The sequence below is a fragment of the Nannospalax galili genome, unplaced genomic scaffold, assembly GCF_000622305.1.
Source record: "Nannospalax galili isolate Female #2095 unplaced genomic scaffold, S.galili_v1.0 scaffold461, whole genome shotgun sequence".
In the NCBI taxonomy this organism is placed as follows: Eukaryota; Metazoa; Chordata; class Mammalia; order Rodentia; family Spalacidae; genus Nannospalax; species Nannospalax galili.
Window position 1 is genome coordinate 3,928,624 of NW_008349975.1, and position 20,748 is coordinate 3,949,371.

General features: G+C 35.9%; 1 protein-coding gene across 1 annotated transcript in view; it reads right to left on the minus strand.

Annotated features, from left to right (window-relative positions):
* Positions 1-20,421, minus strand: part of Gpm6a (glycoprotein M6A) — a 354,712-nt gene extending 334,291 nt beyond the window's left edge. The window contains exon 1 of the mRNA XM_008847147.3: positions 20,301-20,421. Within this exon, the coding sequence (XP_008845369.1) occupies positions 20,301-20,304 (4 nt within the window). The 5' untranslated portion in view covers positions 20,305-20,421. The remainder of the gene's footprint in view (positions 1-20,300) is intronic.
* Positions 20,422-20,748: the final 327 nt, after the last annotated feature.

Here is a 20,748-nt window from a genome sequence, read left to right on the forward strand (position 1 = left end):
AGAAACCATGCTGGAAGGTTTAGACAATGTGAGAGATAAATAATGATTAGGTAGTTTTAAAAAACCAAAGGGAACCATATTAGTCCAACAACCTACTGACAAATTATGTATATGTACAACTAGATCAAAGAATGTAATATATGTCTAAGCAAGGTTTATCTGAGAATGTTTGGTCTTTGCCCAAGCTTTATCTACATGGCACATGGTAATTAAAAGTACCAGACTGGTGGAACTAACCTTCTTGGATGTTTAACAGCCATACTATGACACCTATACTAATTTGGTCAGAGGGACACAAAGGACAGTTTTTGCTCCTTTCCCTGGAGTCAACTAAGTTCCCGGGGACTATGAGTATCTCTCAAAATGTTCTGTAACTGTGGTGAATCACCTGTCATCTTGATCAAGGAGACTGTTGAGTCCCCACCATATAGATCTGAACCAGTGTCCAGTCTACAAAGAAGAGGGTCAACACATAGGAAACATTTCCTCCATGCTTCCAAGTGAAGCCAGCCATGGTCCAGCAGGACCTTTGACTTATCTTCACATAGATGGAACTGGTAAAAGAATGGAGCCAGGATCTCCTCCCAAGCCCATGTGACCCCTGAGGAACAGCTCCTAAAACGACCTTAAGAGTAAAAATAAGTGGGTTTATCTGGGCCAATTGTAGGGTCTTAAACACCCAAAAGGAAAGAATAACCAAAGATTAATGGGGTCAATATAATTTCTTAAGAGTCCATATGTACAGCTAAATGCTGCATAACAAGAAACAATGCCAGACAGGCGATACCTTCCTTTCACTTACTGGCCAGGTTGGCCCAAAAGACTCCCAGACAGTAACCCAGCATAAAACTGGGAAAATGAACAGCAGACCCCAATTTTATCTAAAGGAATATTGACAACTGATTACTGCTAGATGAGGAACAGCTGATCTTCCTAAAACAAGGATCTCTAGACAGGCTCACGATTCAGCAGACGGACAAGCACTGAGGAATGGCTGGGGATAGTTACAGGAATGCCAGAGTCTATGGGCTCCAATGGGGGAGGGGGCTACAAGAGTATGCCATTTGAGACGTGGGTATATAGATGAGTAAAATTGTGTGGTATGTTCTGTATGATATACACACACACAAAAAAAATCAACAAACCAAAGAAAAAGGCATATTTGAAGAGGATGCATAAAAATTTACTTCATGTTAATTAGTAGAGGTAATAAACATTACCATTGAAATCTACCTGATGACTTTATATCCATATTCAGGTGCCAAGGATCCATGTGTAACTGACTGTGACTAGTAATAATCAGATACATAGAGATTAAAGACACATGTGCAAACATTGAAGCATTAGTAGCATTAAAACTGTAGGAATCAGCATATTTTAAAATGAAATGGAGATTTTCTTTAAAGGGTAAAAACTCATTCAGTTTTATGTCTTACAGGGTTTATACTGAGTTCAATATTGTATAACTGTATTAATTCAACTGTGAACCTAAAAATTTACAATCACTTTTGAAATAGATGTATACTTGCTCTGGAAATTGTTACTGAATATCTTAAAGCTGTAATGAAATGCTGCTTCTAATTATGTGGTTATTACATAAAAAAATCAATATGCATGCATTAATTTGAGTCAATTGTAGCTGTATCTCTATGAGTGGGCCAAAAATCTTCAGGTTAAAAGCTCTGCAAGTGATTTTGATGCACAGTTAGGGTTGAGAGCGTCTGTTGAGATCCCCTGCTAGTAGCCATGGACACTGAATCCCATTAGAGATGGTGACAAACCTAGTGTATTTTCTATCTCATCACAGCCTATGCAAAATGTAAAACTGCCAAATTAAGTAAAATTTGTATACACTGAACCATTACAGGAAAACATATCAATAAATCTGTCCTGAAATTACAGACACATATAAGTATTCCCTTAATTAAAATATTAGTTTGATTAGAACAAAAACAACTGTTTGAAAAAATAATTCAGCTTTCTCTAAGAAACAACTTCCACAATAATGAACAAACAATGGCTTTATGAGGTATTGATTTAAAATAATACTTAAAGTTCTCTCAGTTCTTTTCAAGTCCATGAACCAATGGTTGATTTTCAAGTAGGCATCATCTCATACTGCTGAATATTTAATCAAAGCATTACCTAAAAGGTTATTGAAATTCAACTTTTCTAGGTGGAATGAGATAAGCAAAATTTTTCAAATCAACTGAGTCAAGTATTCTATTCTTAAGTTCAGCAGTCTAATTTTAAGCCATGATCAAAAGCAAATATCAAGCCCATTAAACCTTTACTTGCACAGGTCCCAAGTTATTAAAGTCACTTTAATAAAATTGGAACTACAGAAGAAATTCAGAGGGAGAGACAGGGAGAAGAGAGTGATTATTACCACATGTATATTACAGGAAATATAAGTGACTTAGCTGTGAAATGATAATTAATATACAAAAATAGCTTTATTTATTTGCATTAAGTCAAAATTAAACAAAAATATTAAAAATAAGGAATCTCAACAGTAGTAATATTATTAGCATCAATAGTAACATGACTAGCATTAGTAGTAATATTATAGAAGCCATCTGCCTCTTGCTTTATGAGTTTTACAGCTGTTTCTATCCAGTAGAGTATATTATCTATGTTATAACTATAATCAGCAGTATTATTTCACCAAATAATAAAGCTTACACCACTCAATTTTGAATATCTCCCTAGGCCTGGGTACTGAGTGAGATAACTTACATATATTTAGGTTGCTATAAATATAATGATGGTAATACTTGAATCTCAGTACTGTAACTATTTAGCTGCCCTCTGATACAGGCCCTATTATTATCTGCCATATATGTAAGATTTCCCTAACTGGAATAGTCTAGTAAATGTATAAATGTTCTCCAAAATTAAAGTCAAGTTTTTAAAATGATCATAGGATTGGTTGGATGGGATATGAAAACAATTGCAATTCCAGGTAAAATAAAGACACAACTGTAATTTCATATGTTAAAAATAACATAAATTATCAATGTTGGCAATAATCATGGTAAAATGACATCTGGAAATAATTAAATGCATGTTACATCTCGAGTAAGGGATTCAAAGCTCAGGAACTATCCCAAAAGAGGAAGCAGACAGATTTTAAGAGGCAGAAGTCAGGGAAGAATGGATCAAAACAGTGTCTTATGCATATAACAAGACCACTGCACTCATGAACTCAAAGCAGCTGTGATTGCCTGCACAAACCCTGCACAGAATCAAGCCAGTCAAAGGAGGGGCTATGGATTTAATGGTTTCTGGGGGAGGGAGAATCAGTTGTTTTAAAGGTGTGGCTCCTGGTAGGTCAACCATTCTCTGATGAGTGGCCACACCCAGGAGTATATGGACAGCACAAATTGGGGTCCTCTGGTCATTAAAACATAAACGAAACGAGACATGAAGCTAGGGGGTATGGGTGGGTCTGGAAAGGGTGAGGAGGAGGAGCTCAGGGGCTGAATATGTTCAAAATACATTGTATGAAATTCTTAAAGATTTTAATACAAATATTGTTTTAAGAGAGTCAAGAATCACAGGCTCTCAATCTATCAGCATGGGGTTTGATTTTTGTTTGTTAGAAGTTTTTTTCAATGTAAAATATAATCAAATTTTTTTTTGTCTTTTTGAGACAGGGTCTACCTGTAGTGGGACTGGCCTAGAACTCACTATGTAGGCCAGGCTGGCCTTGAACTCACAGAGCTCTGCCTATCTCTGCCTCCCGAGTACTGGGATTAAAGGTGTGCACCATCATGCCTGGCATGATCAAATTTAACAGACATTATTTACTTTTTGTGACTGAAATATCAATGATTTTAATTGAGCAGAGATAACAAAGAGTCTGTCTTCTATTGTGTCTAACAGCTAGCAGGTTTTGTACATTAATTAAACAGAAGGAAGCGGAAGGAACTGATTAGAACACATGGAAAATTTTTTCTAGAAGGAATTGTCAAACTATTGAAATCTGGGGAAATATTTTTATATTGACATTGTTACTTTGAATAACATAAAGTAACTAACAAAACTGATATCATTTAGAGTCAACCAAGGGTAATATTTAATCAAATTTCTTCTAATTTGCTCTAATTTTATTGGGGTAGTAGTTTTTATATACTAAAACCCTTTATACATGATAGTTCTATCATTTATGTAAAATATATAGTCATATGACCACAACCATAGTAAAGATGTGGGACAGCTTTCTCCAACATTATCTTTCTCCTTTGTAGCCAATCTCATGGTTTCTAGCCTTTGTTTATCTCTTGTGTGTCTTTATCTTTATTGTTTACCTTTCTAGCATAGCATATAAATAGACTAATACCCTAGAGAGTCTGGCTGCTTTGATTTAACATTCATCTGAAATGTATTCATGTTGTGTTATCAGTAGCTTTTTCCTTTTATTGTTGAGTAGAATTCCCTTGCATGGGAACCATAAAGTTTGAGTATCATCCACTCACTAGTTGAAGGATACTTGGGTTTTTCCAAATTTTAAATTACTGTGAATAAAACATTCATATAAGATTTTGAATGGACAACAATTCTCATTTCTCTTAGGTAAATATGTAAGAGGGGCTTGCTGGGTCAATTTAAGTATGTTTTTAACTTTATTAAAAAAGTAATTACACAGACTGGTCTGCAATTCATAGAACTATCCCTGCTTCTGCTTTCAAAATGCTGAGATTTAAGGCGTGTGCCACCACGTCCTGAATCAATATTTTTTGATGACAAAATCCACTAAAAATAAAACAGGAGAACAAAAGAAAAGGCATCTGCTTAGCAATCATCACCTAACCTCATATTAATGCTGAAAAACAATACTTTTCTCTTAAAATCAGGAGCAAGAAAATTATATCAGGAAGGAAGGAAGGGAGGGAGGGAGGGAGGGAGGGAGGGAGAGAGAGAAAGAGAGAGAGAGAGAAAGAAAGAAAGAAAGAAAGAAAGAAAGAAAGAAAGAAAGAAAGAAAGAAAGAAAGAAAGAAAGAAAGAAAGGTTAATTCACTCTAGACCCATTTGGTAATGTATAACCAGGACAGGACAGGACAGGACACTCCCACAAGAAAAAGAAATTAAATAGGCCAAGACTAGAAAGGAGGGAGGAAAACTATCTGTATTTGCAGATGACAGGATCTGGTACAAAGAAAGTTCTAAGGAAACCACTAAAAACAATTTAAGTGAGTTTAGGAAAGTTGCAAGATCACCATAGGAGCTGAGGAGTCAATAAAGCCCTTGCCACACAAACATGAGAACTGGAGTTATGATCCACAGAACCCACCTAAAATCAGCCAGGTACGATAGCTACCTGTAATCCCAGAACTCAGGATAAGAAGCAGGGCATCCTTAGGGAAAGCTGGCTAACTGCAATTAGAAAGCTGTAAGTTTAGCGAGCACCCTTGTGGCATAGTCAGCTTTTGTTGTCAACTTGCATGCCTGGGAAGAGGGAAATGAGGAATTTCCTCCAGCAGTGTGACCTCTGTGCATGTCTGTGGGGCAATTTGTTGATTGTTGTTTGACATAGGAGGACCTGCCCCACTATGGGTGGTACTTGCCCACCAATTAGGTACCAATGTGTCATATTTCCAATTGGAATATATGGTGTTCATTTACTTCAAGGAAAGGAGGCTTATACTTCATGGAGTGTCTCAGATACTTCCTAAGGCTACGCATACATTTCATGTTTTTTTTACATGGAACTAGTTATATAAGTCTAAGTTTTCTGGGTCATTTTATTTTTAGTTGGTCATGAAGGCCTGTGTACAAATTTTTAATTTTGTGAAGTTCAGTGTAGAAAATGACTTCCCATATCTCAGTCTCCTTCTCACTGGTAAGTAAGAAATGTATGTAACTTAGTTCCCTCAATGAGTGAAATAATATTTCTTGTCACCTGCTTTCCTAACTTTTGTTTATACTTAGCTACTAATATGCTTCAAATCTTGTTGGGAATAATCCCACTGGGCAGATAGGCCTGGACTGTACAAAATGTCAGCTAAGTAAGCTAGAAGAAACAAACCAGTATCAGCATTCCTTCATGGTTTCTGCTCTAGGTTCTGGTCTTGAGTCCCTGCCTTGACTTTTCTCAGTGATGTGGTTGTAAGCTAAAATAAAGTCCTCTCCAAGTTGGAAAAAAATAAATTACTGGATTAACTTTTACCAAGGATATCATGCATGCTACATAAATGTTTTCCTGGTAAGCTATCACCAGCCCCTGCCAAATAATGTTTCAAGCAGTTATACTGTTGTTCATTCCCACTGGCAATGAGATTCCAAGTGGATGTCGTCAAGAGTGTGGTCAGTTTTAGTTGGCTTTGTTGTAGTTGCTTTGTTTCTACTCTTTTTATTTTTTCTATGAATTTATGACTTTATTTGTCTGCTTTTACATATCATCTTCCAATTGAGCATTGCCAAAGTGGGAAGGCGATCATTTTTATAAATTGTGTATTCTGCTACTATGTTAAACTCAATTTTAAATAGATTTTCTTCTAGGCTTACTGAGACTTTCAATACAAAATCATAAGTGAATATAAGTGCTATATTTCTTCCTCCAATAAGCAATGATTTTATTTCTCATTCTTGTCTTCAGGCCTGTGCCAAAAAGGGATGTTAAAAAGAAACCGAGCATACAGACATCCTTGCATGACTGAGTCTTAGGAGAAAAACATTTAATCTTTTTTTAATATTTTACTTATTTTTATTTTATGTGTACGAGTATATTGCCTGAATGTATGTGAGTGTACCCATGTTGTGCAACATGATGGAGGTCAGAAGAGGGCTTTGGATTCCTCTGGAACTGGAGTTAAGGGCAGTTCATAGCTGCCGTATGGGTGCTGAGAATCGAACCTGGTCCTCTGCAAGAGTAGTCAGTGCTCTTAACCACTGAGCCATCTCTTCAGCCCCAGCATTTAATCTTTTACCATTAAGTGTGATGCAAACTCTGCCACTATAAATGTCTTTTTTCAAAGCAAGAATGCTTATATCTGTTACTAATTTAAGAAGGTTCATTTGTTCATGTTGGCTAAGAAAATTAAGTATATAAAGCACTATCCAATTGCTTGATAAAAGTAAAATGATATATTTTTCTCCATTACTCTGCAGAGGAAACTTCTAAACTTAGGATGTTATGACACAAAAGAGTTTTCATATAGGCAGAAACTATAATTATCTATGATTTCTTTAAAAGAGAAAAAAATCTAGTTCTATCCATTGTTATATTGTGGTAAATTTAGCACAAAAACAAGGTGTGTTCTTAAATGTACCTTTCTCTAGAAAAAACAGTAGCTTAGCTATCTGCATTCAGAACAATTTCATTGACTGAAAACTGTCCTAAGTCTTTGTTGAAAATACAATTTGGTATTCATTGCCTCTGTAGCCAACCTTAATGTTCTTCTTCTGGTAATTGATGCATATGTTTAGCTGGGCATCCTCAGCAATGGCACTCAACAACTTGGCAAACAGCCGGCTTAAAATAAAAGGATTATAATAATTGGAAGGAAAAAGGAAAAGAAGAAATACAAATAATTTCTAGCTTACTAGCACCGAAATGAACATTAGAACAAATTACTAATTAACTACATGAACTTGTTCACTAGTGAAAGAGCATACTTACATTCTCTAGGAGATGAACCTTGTTTTTAGTTACTTATCCAAAGACCAAAGAAACTTAATTGGGATGCCTAAAAGATAGTAAGTAGGGCTTGTTGCTATGACTTCAACAGCTAGCATGCAGCTAATCAGCATCCTTTGCCATCGATGAAAAGGAGCTGGCTATTCCAGTTCCTTAGCACTACTTCTAAAGATTCAGTGATCAAAACTGAAATTTGACCTAGAAGCTGTCATGAGTATAAAGATGCATGACAAAAGATTTGGCAAGTGTTAATAAGCATGGGAAAATAACAACCCACAAAGCAGTCAGATTTCTCAAACTTTGAGGATAGTGAAGTACAGCAAAAGCAGCCAAGAGCCTAACAGGCAAAGATTATGCGCAATGTAGCGTGATGGGCAGGCTCATTACTCTGATTTGTTGTCAATGCTCAAAGACTAGATGTTTTTCCGTACTAAACAGCCAATAAATAAACAGTGAGCTACAGCCACTGGGACAGAGGATGAAAGCCAGTAACAAAGAAAACAGAAAGATTCAACTTGAGGAAAGCAAACAGCTACTTGTCCCTCAATCCTGTAGTCCTTGAAGGAATTGGAAGATCACACATTAAAGTCCTGACTCCCAGTACGCAGATATACTGCCTATACACATTGCATTATAATTTCATCTCCACATATTAACTGAGGAAGACCTCATTGAAAAGTAAAAAAAAAAAAGCATAATTACAAGTATCTAATTAGTGTTTTTAATTACCTATTCATAATGCATTGTTTTAATTATGTTGTGTTGTGTTTTGTTTTAATTATGCTGGTTTGGATCAGTTCTTAACATAGAAGATTGGGGAGAACTGACTTTTTCAACCCCGATCTTCAAAACCTCATTTGAATTTTAAAGGCCTAGAATAAAATAAGGAAAGGGAAAAATAAGGTAGCAAAAGATAATAGAAGAGGGACACAGGATTCTAGAGACCTAAGGTAAGATTGTTAAATTTAAGATACTAAGAGAAGCAAATCTTTCTGCTTTCGTCTTAATATCAATTAAGTCAAGCATATATTGAAGTATTAAATAGTATAAAAAAGGGAGAAATTTTCATAATGCTCAGTGATATGTTGACTTTACTTAATTTAAAATTTTGTTTTGATTACTGTAATGTTTCATTAGGCTATAATTGATACTTAAATAAGTAAAATTAATTTATAATTAATTAAATGTCTTCATATCTTTCAGTCAGATACTATAACTTTCTTATTGGATCATGACAAAGATTTGATTAGATTTTAAAACATGTTTGAAAATTTCACTTAGCTATTAATCAAGCCAGCAGCATGATCTTTGTGAATGAGTCTGTCTTCTATGAAGACATCTTGTATATCCTCCAGAGAGGACCATGTAAGATAGCAAGTAGACATGGAACACCCATGGAAAGATGACTAGAATAATCCTGAATTACTGAGCTGATAGAAATCATTCAAGATCATTCTCCTATTTAATTACATGAAATCTGATGTAGAGTTTAATTTTATCTAGCAATTACTAAAATTTTGAACATTTTCAGTTTGTGCTTTTACTTGGTGATTCCTTCCATTATCTCATTGGAATGCCAAGTTATTCCTGATCTTGTTCTAGCAGATAAAATAATGTTTCATGTTGTCATTATTTTTAATATCTGTCTTGCTATCACATCTATAATTAAATCTGCTCAAATATAAACATCTTGCTGTTAGCTATAATTGCATTGTCACATGATAGAACCAATTTTGTTTAGTTTTGATATTTATTTTGAGACCAGGTCTCCTAATGCAGCCCTGCATAACCTAGAACTTGGTCTGTAGATCAGGCTGGCTTCCAATATGCATCAATCATCCATCCTCTGCTTCTGTCTTCCTAGTACTGAGACTACAACATGCATTACCATATCCAGCTTAGAATGATTTTCTTAATTTGTATATCAAGTCTTCCTCCAATCCCTGCTATAATAATCCAGCTCTTTAGCACCAAGGGCCTAGGGAATAAGACTATTTGTGTAATAACAGATGTTCTATGAAAGTAGAAAGGAGACCATGAGGAAGAAGCAATGCAAAGGTAGGAGAGAGAAAAAAAAGTGTAATACATGTGACACAAAAGCAGAGAGGGGACTGAGAGGGAGGAAGGGAGCCATGAGAGGGAAGAGGAGCACAGGGGAACACAGTAAGGAAGGGGAATGAGTAAGGACAAACAATGACATATATTCGCGAAAATGCCATAATAAAACTCATTACTTTATATTGCTAACTTTAAAATCAATAAAAATTTAAACAATTGTTTTGTCTTTTGCCATACAATCTGCAATGAGTGGCCTGTGACGACAAGGGACAGTTTAGAACTGTAGTAATAGGGTGAGGGAACAGGAAGGATATGATTCTGGGGTTAGTAGAACCCCTGCTTAGTGCATGACCAGGGCATTATTAATATTAATTCTATTAATTATATAATGTGTATTATATGTATTTATGTATTATAAAATTATATATAACATTATTATTCTGTACTTTCTATTAGGATATAACCCCATAGCCCTTTCCAGAGGATGGAAAAAATTGTATAGAAAAAACTTACTAGCTTTTGGGTAAAAGCTGGAGGAAAAGCAAATTCCAATGGGTCCCAGAGCATGTTCCTCCCACAGTGGAGGCTGTTCTGCAGCACTTCCTGGGCTATTCCCACACCACTATCACCTGACAAAGTCACAGCCCTCTGGCTCCTCTTCAAGGAACCCCACAAAACCCATGGCTATAACCTCTATGATCTCCTTTATCCTTGCCCAGTATTTTCATTAATTATTACACTAATTTTGGTCTCTGTAGATAACTTTTACAGAAGAGAACCATCATGTGGCTCTCTATATGCAAGTTTTTATCTCAACGAGCACAAAAGTGCTTTGGAATCAGGAATTACACTTACACTACATCCCTGATTATTTCACTATGTATAAAACAAAGGTGCACATGAGGTTGACCCTCAGAAATACCTGTTCCCTGTTCAATCAAATTAACAGTAAAATAGATTCAAAAGGCTACTTTTTCTAGGTTGAACATTCTTCTACCATGTGCTGTTGGTGCTATACACAAAATCTTACCAGCAGAATAATTTTAAGGTGTTCTAATGAGATAGGAGAAATGTCATTTACATTTTTTTAACTGTTTGACAGTCTCTGGGACTGAGTATCACTTTACTTCTCAGCTTATTTGAAGTAAGATATATTTATTGTGCCAAGTAAAGGACTATCTATTAAAATTATTATTATGAGATGAAAATAATCATCACTAGTTTTTCTAGTAACTTCTAAGTTATTTGTATTCCCTGAGTATCACTACTTACAAATTACTCTGTCACTTTCTTCTATGGAAACTTACCTTGAATTTGTTTTCTGGCATATAATTAACAAATAAAATTTTTTCCTTATTTTTAAATACCTTAATAATTATTATTTTTATTTCATGTGTATGAGTGTATTGCCTGCATGTAAGTATACATGTTGTGTGGCGCAATGCCCACAAATGACATAAGAGGGTATCTATCCCCTTGGAACTGGAGTTAAGGGTGGTTAGCCACCATGTGGATGCTGGGAATCCAACCCCGATCCTCTGCAGGAGCAGTGAGTGCTCTTAACTGATGAACCATCTCTCCTGCCCGTCTCCTTCTTTTTAAATCTTTCTGGAAAATGGGAAAATGTGTAAAAGAGTGGCAGTAAGGTACCTGTCATGCATCCTGTGCAATTCTAGTGTGAAACAGTCTTTCTTTCTGTACCGTTTAGTATAGGACCTAAATAGGAATGCAGTGAACTCCATGTGTGTCCAGTATGTGTTAGCTGCCCCTTCAAATGAAGATTGAATTGAAGAGTTACTTGTTTTAATGAAAAATGTCTACAAAATAAAATACAGTATCTGCAGAATTTTTTTGACATGACTCCATTTTAGCACTTTTGAAATTTATTTAATGCTTTAATAAAAGGAGGAACAAATGTAAAATACTATACTCAAAAGGCGTAAGCCAGTTATGATTTATTTTATTAGGTATCATCCCCTTCTCTGGCCTTTACAATTTAAAAAACAGCAAAAGTGGTATATTTGCTTAAGATTTAGAAATTAGCGTTTGGCCACAGTGATATTTTTTTTTCCAGTAAAGAACAACATCATTGGCTAAAACACTACATCTAGGACCTGCAAAATGATCCCTGAAGCATTATAACCACCTTAGGACAAAAGATTATTATTTGTGTAATGTGTAGTGCTATGGTTAAACCCAGGGCCTCACTTTTGCTAGGTACATGCTCTGCCTAATGAACTACATGTCTAGAATGCCCTCCTCTTTTCTCAATGCTGAGGTTATTCTTAACCTTCTTACCTAGTCAGTTTTTTCTTAACTTTGGATGCCTCCATGTTCTTTTCTCTCCTCCCTCTTTTGTTTGCTCATTCCTTGCCTCGATTCCTTCTCTATCCCACCCTTTCTCATACCCTCTTCTTTCTGTCTCTGAGTACTTAAAATTCCATATATGGAAGCAAACTTTTGTTTTTATCCCTTTATTAAAAGGATTTGTTAACTTCAATGGATTTTTGTCAATTGAAAATTCCTTAAACAAAACATGTTTTCTTTATATTGTACTGAACCCTTTAGGTGACTCATTACAAAACTGCATTCTTCTTTGACTCTAATAAAATTTCATCAATTCTCATCTACTTTTCAATTGATTCTCTGAGTCCTTCTTCCCTTAATATTTATCACTTAGCAAAGACCTTTGTATGGTATTGGTCTAGTTGTACTGGCCTACCCTATTCTGGACAGTCACGTTCATTCAAAAGTTTTACTTTCTATTTGTCGCCTGCCACTACTAAAGCTAAATATTTTACATCCCTCAAATACTCATTTTTTATACCTCTATATCTTTGTAAGTTAGTTAGGGAAGCAGTGTTAAGTAAATAACTAAAATATTCAGGAATTTGAAAATTTCTTGGCCAACTATCTGTGAATACTGCCTCCAGAGTTTAGACTTGATCCCAAATAATGTACAGGAATATGCATATTAACAAATAACTGTTATCAGTAAAAAGACATGTAGAGATATGGCACAGAGGGCACACAGGAAAGAAAGATGGATTTTAAGTGGATACTGATGACTAAATTCCAGGTGATTATGCTTTACATTCACATTTTGAACCCATTTTCCCAGCAATGCATACAAATTTAATAATTTATTGAGCATTGTATTCAGATATCTTTTCTAGTATGTCTTCTTTTTCCTACAAGTATTTCTTTATGATAGGTTTTGGAAGGCAAGGAGACGGTATAAGAAGCTAGAGAGAGCTGCCCAGAGGACAGCTGGGCACAGGAGTGAAGATTTGGAAGTTAAATGAACACAAACAGCCCCTATGCCCTAAGACCAAAAGTCATTAATAATTTTAATGGGGAGAGATTCAGAAAACTCTGGAAAACATTTCTAAACAAGACTTCCAGTGAATGGAGAGGAAGAAAGACCTACCGCCTTATTTCACTATAGGCTTATAGTGTAAAAAGAAATGTGAAAGAGATCTTAGAACCTAGCTCTTGGTAATTTATTTTTGAATTCTGACTATATTATTAATTAAAAATAATGCATCATATACAAGAAAAGGATTAAAAGTTATAACTAGTAGTTCAGTCAGCTTGGTGAAGGAGAAAAGCATACTGGAGATTTTCTCTCTCAACACAGCCTCACACTTCCTCCCTCAAAATTAATTGGACTGAACATTTCAACTGCAGGTATAAATCTGAGGCCCAAGAATTCTTAATATGAGTCTTAAGACACTGACTGTAGAATCAATATTTAATTATTTAGTTAAATCAGTATTTAATCTCTGTTCTAATGAAATTAGAGGATCTGAAATGAGAAGATATATAAAAATAACAAGGAATACTTATTTTTCTATTATAGAATTTAGGCAAAAATTTCTTAGACTATCTTTACATTTTTTTAAATATTTTTTATTTATTATTTTTATTTTATGTATATGCATGTATTGCCTGCATGTAGGTAAGTGCAACCATGTTGTGCAATGCCTGCGGAGGTCCGAAGAGACTGTTGGATCCCCTGGAACTGGAGTTATGGACAGTTGTTAGCTGCCATGTGGGTGCTGGGATTTCAACGCAGGTCTTCTGCAAGAACAAGTGTTCTTAACCGCTGAGCCATCTCTCCAACCCCTTTATTTTTATTTTTTGATAGAGTTTCCCTAGGACCAGTCTGCTTGGAAGTCACTATGTGGACCAGGTTGGCCTTGTTCTCACGGAGATCCATCTGCCTCTACCTCCAGAGGGCTGGGATTAAAGGCATGCACCACCACTCGCAGCATATAAGTGAATGTTTTAACAAACTGAAGAACAATTTCTTTTAATCACTTATCACTGTGCCTTCTGGAGTCATCATACATTTTTCTGGTTATGTTGTTCCTCCCAGTGGGGAGTAATTTGTTTGTTTTCCTTGGAGTAGTAAATATTGAATTAGCTTCAAATTATTCAGCCCTAATTCCTCATTTCTTTTATGAACAGTTGAAAATAGAATTACTTCAAATAAAATAAGTTCAAATATAGTAGGAATTTCATTTTTAAGGCATCTAATATTGAAATAAATCCTGTCTTTGAATTTAAGCATAGCTCATTTAAAATGTTTTTTTTTCTTTTAATTGTCTAGGGAATGATCTTTATATATATATTTTTTTTAATTAAAAGAAGCATTTCATTATAACAGCATTAACCTATTCAATAACATTTTTCTGAGCTAGGGTACATCGCTTTCAAAATTGGGTGAACATTTGTAGGTTTACAGATGATTTATTACGCTTATATAATCTTTTACTCATTATAAACTCTATAAGACATAAAATTAAATGAGGTTCCAACATATAAAAAAGATCTCCACCTCGTTGTCTGACATTGAGACGTTTTCACATGCATTTCTAATCTCTATATACATGACTATCACTGATCTTTATATTTTTAGCCATGGTGACAACTCTAGTCTTTGCCAGTTAATAATAACAAAGTGAGACTTACATGTTTTGTGAAATAGAATAATATATTTATTTCAAATTAATTTTTTTAAAAGTGGAAATAAGATACTAATGATATGTCAATTCAATTAATATTTTCTATGTTTTAATGTTTTACTTATCATTTTATGTGTATGAGTGCACTTCCTGCATCTGTGTAAATGCACTTGTGTCATGTAATCCCATTTGGGGTCAGAAGAAGGCATTGGATCCCCTGGAACTGGAGTTACAGATGATTGTTAGCTGCCATGTAGGTGCTGGGAATCAAACGCGGTCCTCTGCAAGAGCAGTCAGTGTTCTTAACCACTGAGCCATCTCCCCAGCTCCTGATTAATGTAGGTAGTTTGTTTGTTTGTTTGTTTGTTTTTGAGACAGGGTCTCCCCGGTAGTCCCAGCTGTCCTGAAATTCACTATGTAGACCAGGCTGGCCTCGAACTCACAGAGATCTGCCTGACTGCCTCCCAAGTGCTGGGATTAAAGGCATGCGCCACCACGCCCGGCCCAATTAATGTATTTTATAAAACCAATATACTTTACAAAAATAAAGTAGGCTTCTAAACAGATCATCAACAAGTATTTAATTTTTTTTTTTTGGCAAAAGGATGTTGAATAAAGACATTTTGCTAATTCATTTGCATTTGAATTTATGACACAAGTTCAATTCTGAATAAATTAATAAATAGAATAGTAATTTACAATAGCAATTTAAAATTTCACAATTTAGAATTTCAAATTTAAGTCAAAATAAGAAAGACTAGCTGATTTTATTGCACATTTGGAGTTGAGTTTATCCTGGGGTTCTATCACTATATTTAAACCAATTTCTACAGGTACCAATTTCTACCCTCAATGTTTTGCTGTAAAATTCTAGTGTTACTATCTGAATATCTTTATATTTCTAATTAAATATCTATTCACTCATTGCTGGGTGTGGTGGCACATGCCTTTAATCCCAGCACTCAGGAGGCAGAGGCAGGCGGATCTCTGTGAGTTCCAGGACAGCTGGGGCTACAGGGAGACCCTGTTTCAAAAAGACCAAAACAACAACAACAAAAAAATCTATTCACTTGTCAAATGTGTTTTGAATAATTATACTAAATAGCAGTTGTAAATTCTGAAATCAGGAAGTCAGGCCTGATCTCACTATCCTTGATTCTTACTGCTCTTGACTTGTGTCCAATAAAATGCTACAGAAGTGATGTGCAGGGGCGATTGCTTGATGCTAGGCCAGCTGCTCCCTGGGTTTCTTAGAACACTCATCATTGGGATGTTTCTTCTTGGAACACAGTCATTATCTGGAGAAAGTCTCAAAGATGGTAACAGATGAACTCACAATATACTGGCACTATCAACTGCTAGTGTGAATCATCTCAGATCACCAATTTGATCAAGTCTTCAGATGTCTGTATTCCCAGCTGACATTTCACTATGACAACTCAAGGCCTTTAATATGATTGCTCAGAGAAAGTCAACCCATAGAGCCATGAGAGTTAATAATGTATTTTTTATGTATTTGTTTGGAAAATATTTGTTATTCAGTAAGAGACACAGCATTAGCTTATCTTTACCTGATTCACAGTATTATCAGATCATTATAATCATGTAGGGAAAATAACACATTAGGGATTAAATGATCCATAAACAGTGTTACCTATTAACCTGGAATTATAAAATTATTGTTTTTTTAACCAGAAATAGTTTGAACTAAACAGTTTCACATATTTTTCCTCTAATTATTACTGAATCATAATCTGCACTAAATAAATAAATTTACAGTTTTCCCCAATCAAAACAACAGGATATGCAAATGTCAAAAATTCATAAGAGAAACCTATTTCAAACTTTGGCTGTATGTATCTTGTTTGTCACTGTTTATAACGTGTCATCTCTTTCCCTGAAATACAATTAGAAGCTCAAGAAAATAGTGTGTCTCATATTAGGTCCAAATTCTTAAACATTTTAAAATATCCTTAATTAATTCCATTTTCATTTGTAATCGAATGACAGCAAAATATTTCCTGATACTTTTTATCTCTTGTCAAAATGTATGGGCTTTTGAACCTATCACTGAATGTTTTCAATATCATATTTCAATTGTATAATTTTAGAGCATTTAGTACATAATTTTTGGATAGTATCCTCCTCCAAACCCTACTTATCCTTTCTCTCCTGGTCCTTGAACCAGTATTCCCTGCATTCTCTTTTTCAAGTAACTAATACAGTTTTATCTCTCACTGAAGATTGGAAACCCTCAAATGGTTATTTTCCTTTATTTTCCTTCATACTTTTGTGTCCTCATTGTTTTCAACTTAATACACACTGTTATTTTGAAATACAGTCATCACTTCTTAATGTTTCAAAAACAAAATTCATCAGTTGCCTGAAACAACCAGAAAATAAAACCATCTGATTTATCCTTTAAGTATGTGACCAAAGCCCCGCCCCCAGAAAACCCTATTTTCTCAATCATGAAGATTTCATATCTCCAGAGACTATATTCTTCATTCTTCATATTGCTCACTTGTGTGATTACAGACATCTTCCACCAACATTCTGCTCTCCATATGCACTCTCATCAGACTGACCTAGACATACCATCTCAGGACTACTCAATAATTGGGTACATCCGCTCCAATTTATTCTTTCTTTTAAATACCATGCTCAAATTTTCTTCCAATGACATTATTGTCATCATAAAGACTTTCTATTACTTCCTATTTCCTATTGTGTAACTTCTAAATTCTTGTTCTTTTGGAAGATTTTCTAAAGTCAAGATCTGTTGGTTGAACCAGTTCCACATTTTACTGCTCCCCAGAGCTTACCCCTCTCCTGCTTTAAAGGGACCCCTATTTTGAGTATCTTCCTTGCACAAATCCTTCATCTCCCACCAAATCAAGTTTAGTCCCACATCCTCCACAAAATTTCCTGGAAGAATATTTGTCAAACTACTAAATACTATTCAATGTCATTATATAAACAAACTAAAGATTAGCACTGTTTAAATATCTGTGACATATATACATATACACATATATTCAAGTAGAACAATGACTAATATGCTTAGGGAATAAATCTAAAATATTCCTAATATATCCCTCCATTCGTTCCTGAAATTTCACATTTAGAGAGCTTGAGTGGTAAGTTAACATAGAAGCGAAAATACAAATATGCTTAGCAAATGATTAGTCCTGCATTTTTAAAATAAACTTTTTTAAAGTAACTTTTCTATAAAGGAGAATTTTCAAGCCAAAAGGAAGTAATCCTGAATAGTTATATGAACAAAGGTATTACTCAAGAAAGAAAACCCAAGGAAAATCTGAGCTGCCTGGAAATCTCAATCTCCCTACTTTGCAAATAACTTGTTTTCAGAGAATTAGCTTTGTGCATTACAGATATGAGGACTATAAATAATTCAGACTGTGTAATTAACCAAATACTCTCATTCTTCCACAAGTCTAGAATAGGAAGTTTTCTGACAAGCAAGGATTATTGCATTCAACCCCATAGCACCACTGTCCTTTTAAGCGGTAATTTTCATTTATCATATCAGGAAAAGATAGATAAAACATTCTCCCACACTGTTTTCTCTCTTCTAGCAATCTGAGCACATTTCTTTCCTCCCTGCTCACTGGCTCTTCCAAACTTTTCCCTGAACTGTTTTTCTTAATTTCCATCCTGAGTCTCGACTTTACATTGTATACTTGTTCTCGGACCCCACCCTCACCATCACATACACACTTTGTTTTTACTTTCTTGACCTCTACTCCCTTTTTCCTACTAGGGAACTGCCACCTACTTGAGTTTTAAGTGACCTCAAACACAAAAAGAATATGTAATCCATTCTTGTCAAAATAGGTGCATTTTAGGTATCTTCCTAGTTTTAGGTAGTTTTTAAGAACTATAGGTTAAACTCCAGATTAATATAAAAGTTAATTATACATCCTCTCTCCCACATCACTTTTTATAATTTTGAATAGCTAATTTATGCATGACAATCAAGTAAAGTCCAGAATCAATTATTTTCTTTATGGTTTGGAAATACCAAGAACAGAAATAAGTACTTTGAAAAAAAAAGTAGTATTCGATAGCTAGTCAACCTAAACTTCAGTTCAAGGTAAAGAATGTCATGTTTCTAAATACCTAGCATCTTAATGTTTTTAATGCAGTCAGTGACTAGATTACATCATGTCTATTATTTTGTCTTTTCATTAAGAGAGCCCCCCCTAAAACAGATGTTATTCTAACAAGTTTATATACCCAAGTACAACTGTATATTTATTTACAGGCCTGTGATCTGTCAAATTGGGAAAGTTTATTTTTCTTTTATAACTTGAAACTATTCCTTTCTCAAAAAAAAAAAAAAAAAATACATTTCATTCCAGAAATCATTCCTAACACTTTTATTCTAAGTTCATAAAAGTGGGACTTTCTAAGGCTCTTGCACGGTTAAACAAAAAGAGACTATTAATGTCTTGATCACAGTTAACATTCATAGGCAAAAATGTCCTTCGCCTTCTCTTTTTTCTTTTCTTCCAAGTTGGCCAGTGTCTAAAAACCCCACTGATTAGCAGTCAAATCATCCCCTCACCCTGAAGCCTGTGGGAATTTAGGAATTTCTACTGAAGCACGTAAACCCAAAGTCCTCCTTTACTCTTAGTGAAATCCCTCACAACAAAGGACAAGGAAGCTGCGGGGGAGGGGCGCGAAAAGGACTTGGACCGGAAGGAGTGAGTACACAGGCGTTTGCACAGCAAATCTCCGGGGCTGAGGATCATTAATCAGTAACCGTGGAAATGCTACATTGTAGGAGCACTTGATGCTTACACCGGACAAACAGAACCAGGTCCCTGGACAGTGGGTCATTTCTTCTCCTCAGATTACTCGCTCTCTGTTTTAAGAACTTTTCTCTTAAGAAGCCACTGGGTTTGGACCCCCGACACCCGTTGCTCCCTCTGTCCATTCCACCCCACAGCATTCCTGGGACGGTGCCAACCTGCGCCGCTAAACTCCAAGGAAACACTGAAGAAACTGAAGTGAAGCTGAACTGCACCAAGCGCTACGGAGATTAGACCTGAGCCGCTGTGGTGTCCTTTCCACTAGGTCATTTATTTACCAAGTTCTGAGTTTAGGAAAACTCAAGCTTTCAGCCTCAGCTTCAAAACCAGTGTACAAATGGATATTCAATTTACACAGGGGCTAGAAATTACACAGGGGCGAGTCGCCGTGTCCCAACGCCTTCCATGCCTCAGATCTGTGTGACCCAAAAGTTTCAAGAAGTTTCCATTTCACTGCTTCAACTGGTTCCCCAAATCCCAAATGCAAGCAAACACGTAATAATGCTCTTACCCCCTAGAATCCGCCTATTTCTAATGTTTTCTTTATTCCTCAAATACGGTCCCGACCACTGTACAAGAGCCCCCAAACCCTCCTGGCCCACTGTAAATTGTCTAACACCTTCCCTCGCCTGAGGTGCTTTCCGGTGCCCCTCTCCTTCCTAGCAAGAGTCCAGAGGCAGACAGCCTGGAGGAGCAGGGGATGTTGAACCGAGGATCCCTGGTCCACAAGATTCGCTTTTCGTAGCACAAGCTCTCGCAGCGAGCCTTGAGGAGATTTGCCTGCGCACTCACCCATATCCAAAGTCTTCCTCCTTCTCCTGGGTCCCCAGAGGAGCGCGAAAGACCAGGCGCTGCTTGCAGTCAACTTATCCAAGCTGTGCTGGGGCACCCAAAGCGCTAGCCAGTGGCAGCCTCGCCCCTCCCAGCAGAAAAAGCCCGCTTTGGGGAAACTCCGTAACACACAGACCCCTCCCTCTCTCCACCTGCTTCTTCAGATTAAAACCTAGTTCTCACTGCTTCACAGTTGCCAAGCTCCCCAGAGGCCCCTGCCCTGCCCCCTTTCACTTTCTGAAGAGCTTTATGCAAATGTCTCTCTCTTAAATACATTGAATACACATCTCACACACACACACACACACACACACACACACACACACACACACACACGACAATCATGTCCATTATCTTAGCACCCCAGGAATCCAAGATTGACCCTTTATCCAAATAAGGATCACTAAAA